Source organism: Camelus dromedarius, chromosome 3, assembly GCF_036321535.1.
Source record: "Camelus dromedarius isolate mCamDro1 chromosome 3, mCamDro1.pat, whole genome shotgun sequence".
NCBI classification, from domain to species: domain Eukaryota; kingdom Metazoa; phylum Chordata; class Mammalia; order Artiodactyla; family Camelidae; genus Camelus; species Camelus dromedarius.
In genome coordinates, this window is record NC_087438.1 from 97,344,127 (window position 1) to 97,353,792 (window position 9,666).

A 9,666-nucleotide genomic window follows, 5' to 3' on the forward strand; every position below is an offset into this window, starting at 1 on the left:
AAACCGATTTCCCAAATTCACTGTGGTCCTGGAATCCACTGTCTTTGAACTCTCTGGTCAGCCCTTCTCACAGATGCATACACAACACACACACACACAAAGCCCTTCAAGTTGGGAGTTAAATCTACCAGGGTGCTGGAAGTGTTACTGGGATAACCAGGGCTGTTTACATATGGAGGGATTTAATACCAAGAGTACAAAAGGCCAATGCCTACTAGACAACCAAGTAATCCTTCCCTATTCTACAGCCGTGTACCTCCATGGACCGCCACTGCTTCCTGAGGGAAGTAGCAGGTGCTGGAGACTTGAGCAGCATCCTCAGACTTCTGAGCCCAGGAGTGGCCTGGCAGGTGGTGATCCAAGGCCTGTTCCCCACCCAGTCCCTGGTAACTTGATTCTCACTTGGGTCACCCAAGTCCAAAAGGCAGGCAGGGAGAAGGAAGAAGAGTGTCTTTTGCCTCTTACCCTGCCTCTTCCCTGGGGCTTGGGCCACTGGTGAGGCCTGAGGGAGGTTACCCACAGGGATAGGAAGGGTCAGGATGGGGATTCCACAGCAGAGAAGGCAGAGGTCGGGCATTACAGCCAGAGAACAGAAAGGCGACGGCCATTTTATTTTTCCCTGGCACGCTGGTGGCTCCGGGCCTGACGCGTCCCTGAGGCTTTCTTATGCTTCTGGTCCAGCACCTGGGCCATATAGTTCTCCTGCTGCTTCTGGATCCGGAAGTCAGACATGTGATTCCTGCAACGGAGCCAGCTGGGCGTGGGCTGGGGACAGCCCAGGGTAGGGGCCAGAGGTCTGGCTCCCCACTTCCTTCAACAACCCCCAGCCTGACCCGAACCCCTCACCTGAAGATCTCTTTCTGCTGGCTGATAACATGCTGCAACTCTTTAATCTCATTCTCTTTGCCATTAAGTATATCTTCTTGCTTTATAATGTGAGACTCAATTTCTGTGGGGGAGAGAGGCAGGGAGGAGTGGTTCCCATCCCATGGGCTCTTTCCTGAGATAAGGAATTCCCTCATGGGTCTTTTCAGAACTTGGCTCCCTCCACCCAGGGGTTCTCCATGAATGGTTGCTAATACCTTAGTAAGAATGAGTCTTTTATGGAGTCCTGATGGGGTGGGGCTGGGGAGTCACAACATTTTGATGAATGTATCTGTGACTTCACAATTCTATTCTGGACCAGGTGACTCACATGAGGGCGTGCAAAGGCCCTTGGAGAGAGATGGGCAAAGGCAAGAGGATGAACAGCTCCTGCCCTCAACTCCTGCAGCTCTTTAGAGCTATCACCTCCTTGGAGAGACCCTTCCTATTCTAAAATTACATCCCTTCCCAATACATTCTATCCCTTTTTCCTGCTGTATTTTTCTTCTTAGCACTTATCTCACAAACCATGGATTTTACTCACTTGTCTTTTCCCCTACTAGGATGTAAGGTCCACAAAGACAAGGATTTTTGTTTTATTCACTGCCTTAACCCTAATGCCTAAAACAGTATCTGGCACATAGTAGATGCACAATACATTTATTTGTGGAATGAATAAACAGGATGTCCCCTGGGGGGCTATGTCTCAGAAACATCACCTAATTCAGTCATCTCAATCCAACCAGACCTCCTGAAGGTCAGCTGGATGCCCAGTTCTGTGCCAGGGCTTCAGGAAAGAACACAGAGGAGTGAGGAGGAGCCAGAGAGATAGAATGACAAAACTTATCCCCAAATTAAGTGCTCATTAGATGCAAGGATGATTTTTGTGTCTTGGGTTAAAATCCAATGAGGCTGTAGGGATCTGGGGTTGCTTCATTTACACAACTATCCCTCGGGGAGCACTCGAAAATTCTGATCCTTGAAGGAAGAAAATCCTGCTGCCTTTAAAGGTTGGACAAAGATTAACTAGAACATAAACTCTAAAAATGCAGAAATGTTGAAGCATTTAAGGTTTCAGAAGAGAAGATATGGTAAAAAGTTAAGGCACAGCGTGGAAAAGAGGAGAGACACTGGTGAAGGAAAAGAATGAAAACATGAGCTCACTGGGTCACAGGACCAGGACTGAAACTCCTTCCCCAGGTCACCCAGCCAATCCAAACCGATTGCTTGTGAAGTTCTTATGGGGAAAAAGAAATCAGAAATTTGTGTGAATCCTTTAAAATAAATGAGGGATAAATTTGAAATAAATGGCACCCCAGAAAACCAAACTGAAACCAAAGTTGGCAGGAGGAGGACACAGGCCAGGGGGTGGCTCAGGTCACCAGATTTGCTCAGGTGACGGCTTGTACCCTACTGGAGGGGTTCAGAACATTCCTGGGGGAATGCAGCCAGGCTTCGTCTCTGTGACTCACAGAAACTTACCATAAGCAGACAGAGACCCGAGGCCTTGGCTGATCTCTAGGAAATGCCCCAGAGGAAGGGCCTCCAGGACCATCAGGGAAGAACCCTAGATTCCTTTCAGGGAAGTAGGGGCAATGCCCAGGGAAGTGGGAAGGACTATGGGACTAGCATCCTTGGGTTTTGAGGCAGTGTCTGCCTTTTGGGCCCCAGGAGGCCCTAACAGGAACCCCTGATCAAACAACCATGACGCCTGTTAGTCCACTTAGCCAGATCAAGATGGCAGCCTGCTGGCATCTTACCAGTGAGGGTACTCACCAGGGGAGAGAGAAGGCAGCATTGGTGGGTAGCGGGTGCCCAATGCTCCAGGTGGGGGCCCTTCAGAAGAAATCCTGAACCTCTTTTGGGTTTGAACTTTGGCCTACTCAAAATGCTTCAGTGAATGAAGATGTTGCATATGGAATTCAAATCTACTTCTTAAACTAGGTACAGGGAGCTTAGCATTCTGGGAAAAGTAAAGGGGTTCCTGAGGTCCGGAGATACTGGGTAGCTGACTGAAAGTGCCCCACAATTCACAGCACCAACTGAGCCAACAAGAGTCCAAAGGCATCTGCACAGAGCAGACATATGGCCTACGGACATATTTTCCTTGGCCCATACAATACTTAAAAAGTTTCTAAATCAGTTGCCAAGACTAAAAAGTCAGAAAAGCTTCCATTAAAATCTGGCTTCCAGTTTCTTTTTGAAAGATCTGATAGTACTGGGCCCCTATTCCCACAGTAGAGGCACTAAGCCCTTGAGGTGGAGTACAGCTATCCACATTATCAGTTCCTACTCCTCCCTGTTGGGTCCCCAACCCTGACACTAGGGGTCAGCTTCCAAATAGGACTGTGCCCCCCCTGTTGTTCCTCTGGTAACAGAGTTATGAGTAAAATACACTATTTCTAATATTCACTAAAAGTGGGAAAACAAAAAGGTGGACTAAGAAGGTTGTATGTTTCAAGAAAAATGGGAGCGAGCCCGTTTCTTTATGGCCACGAAGAATATTGTACACCAATCGCTTCCCTCATTTCCGTGGCCTGCCTGGTCCCTGAAGGCCTTTGCGAAGGTGTGGCCCGCCTGGGCTTGCCTGTATCCTCAGCCGGGGACAGAAGTTGGGGTGAAACCCTGCCCTGGACACAGGCACTGGGCAGTTAGGGAAGAGCCCATGTATGTAAGCGTGGGAGGGAGCTCGGGCCTCCCGCCTACCATTGCACTTGGTGATGAGCTGGTCCTTCTTGCTGGACTCCTGCAGGGCTCTGCTCTTGACACTGGAGAGCCTGAGTGGAGAAGATGAGAAAGGGTGGGAAGGCTGATGGGCAGATGGGAACCCCAACCCTTCCCCCACTACCAAGGCCCACTCACGCCTTTTCAAAGGCCAGCTTCTCTTTCTCCAGCTGTTTAGACAGCACCTCTACCTCTCCAAGGGCAAACTGCAACTTCTCCTCTTCCTTGGCCAGGAGGACCTTGGTCTTGGCATGGGCAGCTTTCTCTTCCTGCAGGGGCAGCAGCAGTGACCTCATTACCCCAAGCTACATTGGGTCTCCTAGGCTCCCTTAACCAACCCTCTTTCTCAGAGGGGCACAAAGAAGCCAGGGTGCAGGGATATTCACTACTGGAGCTGGAAGCTCTCAGAGGCCAATACTCAATGACTCTGCCCAACCACAGTGATCCTGGGAAATGAGGGAAAATTAGGAGCCAGCAGAGGCCATTACTTACCACCAGCTTTTTCTCCACTGCCTGGAACTCTTCCTTACTGACAAAATTTTCATCCTGGAGAACCATCTGCAACAGAGCCTGGCTCAGGGAGGGCCTGGGGCTGGGCTGGGAGGGGTGTTCTCTAGGGACCAGGAGCAAGGATGATAATGGGATGATGCCCAGGACACCCAGGATGATACTGGGGCCCAGGGAAGGGAGAGTTCACTTTCATGAGATTGACTGAGGCTCAGCTCTAGGTCCTGCCCTCAGGGAGCAACCAATCTCATGGAGGATATAGCCCATGGCCACCATTTCTAACAGTATGTGTGCTATGATGGAGGAACGCAAAGGGCTGTGGTGCCCAGAGGCCCCTGACCCAGCCTGGGGAAGGGTCAGAACTGCTTCAAGGGAAGAGGGTGTCAGACCTGAGATTTGACTATTAAATAGGGTTGGCCAGAAAGATAAAAGAGAAAAGTGTTCCAGACAAAGGGAACATGCATGCAAAGGCCAGCTGCCAACACAGAGACCTGGGTACCTAAAGGCTCCACAAGATTCAGTGCCCAGAGCTGCATACAACCATTAGAGTCAGAAACAGTTGTGTAGTCAGTTTTATATATCCAGGGGAGGGGGTATCTCAGTGGTAGAGTGCATGCCTAGCATGCACAAGGTCCTGGGTTCAATCCCCAGTACCACCATTAAAAATAAGTAAATAAATAAACCTAATTACCTACCCCACGCCCCCCCCCAAAGTTTTATATTTCCCAACCTTCTTATCAAGATGAAAAACAAAACCAGAAAAACCATAAACTCTTAGTTGGCCAGGATTCTACCATGCCTGTCCAGGTAATCTACGGCTCCAATGCTTTGCACCCATGAACTGGGGTTTGATTGGCAAGTCAAAAATAAAGGGACATAAAGGAGTTGGAAGCCCTTAAGTTAACGTGTGAAGAGCCAATTCTGTGCTTACTGCACTCAGCATGGGGAGGAGATTCCAAAATAGGAATGATGTTACAGTTTTTCGGTACGCAAGAGCCTTGGGAAGTCAGTGAAGACATCTCCAGTTAGAAATGGGGAAACTGAAGCTTAGTGAATAAACTGGGGGCATATCTACTAGGCCCTGTATAATCAGGCAAATAGAGTAGAGAATAACTTGATTTTGTCTAAAATTCCCCGGTAAATATTCATAAGACCCTGCACCTTTTTGGCTCCATCCCTATCAGCCAGAACACATCCGTGCCCCGCCTCCTCCTGATGACGCCACTGGCATTGTGCTCTCGGCAGGCCCCTGGCATAGGGACAGGGTCTGGCACCGCCCCCACTATTTAGGCGTCCATTCCGGCCTCTCCCCCAGCTCTTCTGGCTGCGTACCACGTTCCTCAGCTGGTGGATCAGTTCCTCCTGAGACTCAATCACGTCCCGCAGTTGATCGAAGGCGAGACACACCGATCCTGACCCCCCCTGCGACCACCCGACGGGTGTCGCCATCTTTCACCCCCGCCAGCTCGTTGGAAATGGCTGCCGGGGGCTGCCTCACCACCGTCGCCCACCAATGAGAATGCGACGCCACGCAGCACCTTGGCAACCGCGGGCGGGGACTTCCTTTGTTAGCAAGGCTGGGGCCCGCCTCTTAAAGGAACCGCCCTCTTAAAGGAGCTGCCTGGGGCAGAGCTTCTCCAACATCATTAGGAATTTAAATGTATAGGGAATGTGCACATCTATTATATCGTGTGTTTCTCACGCAGCTCTGAGGAGACAGATCCTGGCTTATACTCACTCTAATGTCTAATCATCGGCTGATGAGCAGGCAACACTCAGACACAAGCCCCCAACCTTCATCCATTAAGCTGAAACACCATCAAACAAGAGTCAGCCCCTGCATCTGTAGCTTCACATGTTTCTTTATCTCACTATAATCTCTAAATTTTCCCCATGAGTTTGAGACTCTGGCCTCCTGTGATCTCTCTTTCTCCTAGGAACACACTTAGTACTTAGGGGGTCTGAGCCTAAGCAATGAAGGGAAGCTCAGGAATAGAAAAGGAGAGTGGAGTGGCTTCATCAGAGATAAAAGTACTCATACTCTGGTACCAGGCTCTGGGTAGCCACGCTGGAGCCAGGTACCGCCAGATCAAAGTGCTGGGGGGCCCTGAAGAACCTGAAGAGATTAGAGCTGAAGTCAGCCATGAAGGAGACTTGTAAAATGGAGGCAGGAAAGGATAAGATGTTCACACATCTCCACCAATCCCTGTTGAGGGCTTTTTTTTGAAATCCAAATAAGATTGAGCTTGGAGAAAACCAGAACTAATATTTATCAATTACTCACTATTTCGTGACACGTTTATGTCTTGTTAGTATTATTTCACATGATCCTTATAATAACCTTGGGAACTAGATTCCAGATATCCCCATTTTACAGATGAGGAAATATAGGTTCTATGAGAATGAATAACCCAGTAAGCCAAGGTCACCCAAGCTAGTAAACCTTAGAACTGGTCTGTGAGGGGGGCAGTTTGATTACAGAGTCCATGTACTATGATGCTGTGCTGCATTTTGGTTGAACATAATGGATTCTAAAGTTAATGAATTTGAAATCCACAAGCAGGAAATGACTGTATTAAAAACGAGTTTGGAAAAAATGTTGTCAATGGCCACAAAGGGAGGTTGACATTTTAGGTAAGCCACTCAGGCTGCTCTCCTCAGCTCTCTAGGTGCCTCTTTTTGGTTGGATGTTGTGACCTGACAAACATGATCATTCCTATGGATCTCCCAGTGGAAGCCCTTGTTTTATCTTTCCTCTTTTCTTGTGTCTGTTCTCATATCCTTGAGGGCAAGGCCATCTCTGTTGATGAATCTTTTTTTTTTTTAACATTTTTTATTGATTTATAATCAAGTTGATGAATCTTTAAGGGCCTAGAGCCATAGAGTCCAACAGAACTTCCGTGATGGAAATGTTCTGCACTGTCCAATACCATCAGCCCCTAGCCACAGAGGACGCCGCAGCACTTGAAATGTGGCTCATGTGACTGAGGAATGGCTTTCTAAATTTTAAAACATTCTAATAAGATAACAAAAAACAAAACCCAAAAACTTGTCCAGTGGACAAGGCAGTAGTATCCAAGAGACACATCATCCATGTAACTAACCCTAGAAACTGAAGTGTTCACTCAGAAGGAAAAAATTAAATTTAAATAGCCATATGTGGCTAGTGGCTACTGTATTGGATAGTGTAGGCCTAGAGTGTGCTGTGTAGTTTATATGCCTCAGCACAGAACCCTCTGGGAATTTTGTCTTTCAAATGGGAATATTCACCCGAATCACTCTTGAAAAGGCTGCACAGTGCTCTCGGGCAGCGAGCCCTGAATCTCATGAACCGTGCCCCCTCTCTAGGGTCTTTCATGAGGTGCTACTGGATGTCCCTTGCCACTCAACATTCATCTCCGCCAGCTGAAATAGGTTGCCCTTCACATTTAGGGCAAAACCCTGGAGTGCAGTAGGCTCCAGCAGCCAGTTCCCAGGAGATGGGAAGTTGTGAGCAAGAACAGAACCCTAGATCCAGGTCCACACCCTCCACGGACATGAGGGATGGTAATCCTGGTTGGAAACTGCCACAGACTCCCATTCTATATGTCAACAAACACTACAGGCTCCTGCCAATCTGGGCCCAGTAAGGCTCAGGATAACATGACATCACAGATAGCTCTGTGATCCTGCTCTGGGAAGGGCTTCACAGGGTTGTCATCCTGGTTGATGTTCTCATTATCTATGGCTGCATTAACAAACCACCCAAAATTTACAGCTTAAAAACAAAATCACTTTGCTCAGGAATCTTCAGTCTGGGCTGGGTTCAATAGTGAAAGCTCATCTCTTCTCCATGTAGTATCAGCTAAGATGGGGGGAGGGGATAGAAGTTCCACTTCCAAGATGGCTCACTCACCAAACTAGCAAGTTGGTGCTGTCAGCTGGGAGCTCATCTGAGGCTGAGAACCAAGATTCTTGGTTCCTCTCCATGGGCTGCTTGGGCTTCCTCATAACATGGTGATTAGGTTCAAAAGAAAGCATCCAAAGTGATGAAATGGAAAATGCCAGTTTCTTAAGGCCTTGGTCAAGGAACTACAGAGTCCAGATTCAGGCAGAGAGGACACATCCTACCTTTTGATGGGAATAATTTCAAAGAATTTGAGCTTCCAGAGGAAGTCCTGACAGGTGGCATGTCATTTCCTTCAAGCTTCAGCTCAGATAAAACCAGACTGGAACTCAATCTAATGGGAAAGACATAATAAATAAACACCTGAATAAATCCCAATTTAAATCATTATTCAAATAAATAGCATTAGAGCTATGACAGGTGTAAGAAAGAGAGAAATTAGAGTAATTTAAAAGGATATTTAGCCCACTCTGGGGTGTCAGGGAAGGCTGTAAGGAAGTGATGTTGGAGCTGAAACCTATTAAAATAACCAGGAGACACTTAGCAAAGGGGGTAGGGGCTGGTGAGTGGCAAAGGGTCCCAGAAAGAGGAAACAGTATGTACAAAGTCTCTCAGAAAAAAGAAAAAAAGTCCCTCAGTCAAAAGGGTTGGCTGAGTGTAGTAACTAAAAAGCTAGCATGGCAGAAAAGAAAAAGATGTACAGGGCAGGCAGGGGTAGAGGCCAGAAACTTGGTAAAGCCTTGTGAAGCATTAGGCCATGCTAAAGACTTTGCTGACTTTTATTCTGGAGGCAAAAGAAAGGTACTGAAATATTTTAAGCAATAGGGTGACATTCTATAATTTATGCTTTGAAAAGATCTCTCTGGTTGCAACAAGGTGTACAGATCAGAGGGGGCCTTGAGTAGATACATGGAGACAAGTTAGGCAAGCTGCAGTGGCTTTTGTCAGAGAAAGTGGATGGTAGTTTGGGAGTCAGATGGTGTCAGAGGAGATGAAGAAAGAAGATGGATTTAGGATATTCTGGAGGTAAAACTGATAGAATTTAACATTGGAGAAGATATTGGGAAAAGGGAGCCGAGGTGTTTTAGTTGTCTGTTGCTACAAACTACCACAAAATGCAATGGCTTAAAACAGCAACCATTGTATTATTTGCTCATGATTCTGCCGCTTGAACCAGGCATGGCGAGGCAGCTCATTTCTGCTGTGATCATCAGCTGGGGTGGAATAATCAGTTTGGCTCAGATTATGTGTCTGGGTTCAGTTCTTGCTGCCAGCTCAGTTGTTTGGTTCTCCTCTGCATGGCTTCTCCATGTGGTTAGCTTAGTGGTCTCGGGTGGTGGGATTTACATGGCAGCTGGCTTCCCCTAAGTGTAAAAATGGAAGCTGCTAGTTTTGCCACATTCTCTTGGTTAAAGATCAAAAGCCAGTCCAGATCAGAAAGGGGACTACACAAGGCCATGAATATTAGGTGTGGTCCATTGGGGGCACCAAACTAAGTCTACCATACAAAGTCTCCTGGGTTTCTGACTTTCGGACGTGGCTGAATGATGGTGCTATTTATGGAAATGGGAGCATTCTAACAGAGTTGCTTCCATCTCCACTGGAAAAAAAAATCACTGCACTCTGTATGGATGATTATATTTCAAGTCTCTCCTCCTCAGAACTGCTTTCACTGATCCTTTATC

General features: G+C 47.4%; 1 protein-coding gene across 2 annotated transcripts; it reads right to left on the reverse strand.

The window, feature by feature from the left end:
• Positions 1-163: 163 nt before the first annotated feature.
• Positions 164-5,606, reverse strand: SPATA24 (spermatogenesis associated 24). Of its 2 annotated transcripts, XM_010982220.3 has the most exons (6): positions 5,428-5,599; positions 4,081-4,146; positions 3,727-3,857; positions 3,571-3,641; positions 847-949; positions 164-739 (listed from the first exon to the last, which is right to left on the reverse strand). In XM_010982220.3, exons 1-6 carry the CDS (start codon positions 5,542-5,544, stop codon positions 610-612), a joined length of 618 nt encoding a protein of 205 aa, XP_010980522.1. In that variant the 5' UTR covers positions 5,545-5,599; the 3' UTR covers positions 164-609. The 2 variants fall into 2 exon arrangements, with proteins under 2 accessions (XP_010980522.1, XP_064340406.1); XM_064484336.1 differs by lacking the exon at positions 847-949 and having other exon boundaries at positions 5,428-5,606.
• Positions 5,607-9,666: the final 4,060 nt, after the last annotated feature.

Coding starts and splice junctions, on each gene's coding strand:
- SPATA24 (XM_010982220.3), bottom strand. CDS start 5,544: ATGGCGACACCCGTCGGGTGGTCGCAGGGGGGGTCAGGATCGGTGTGT. Junction 3,858..4,080: donor CAGTGGAGAAAAAGCTGGTG/GTAAGTAATGGC, acceptor CTGCCCCTGCAG/GAAGAGAAAGCTGCCCATGC. Junction 740..846: donor CAGCAGAAAGAGATCTTCAG/GTGAGGGGTTCG, acceptor GCTCCGTTGCAG/GAATCACATGTCTGACTTCC.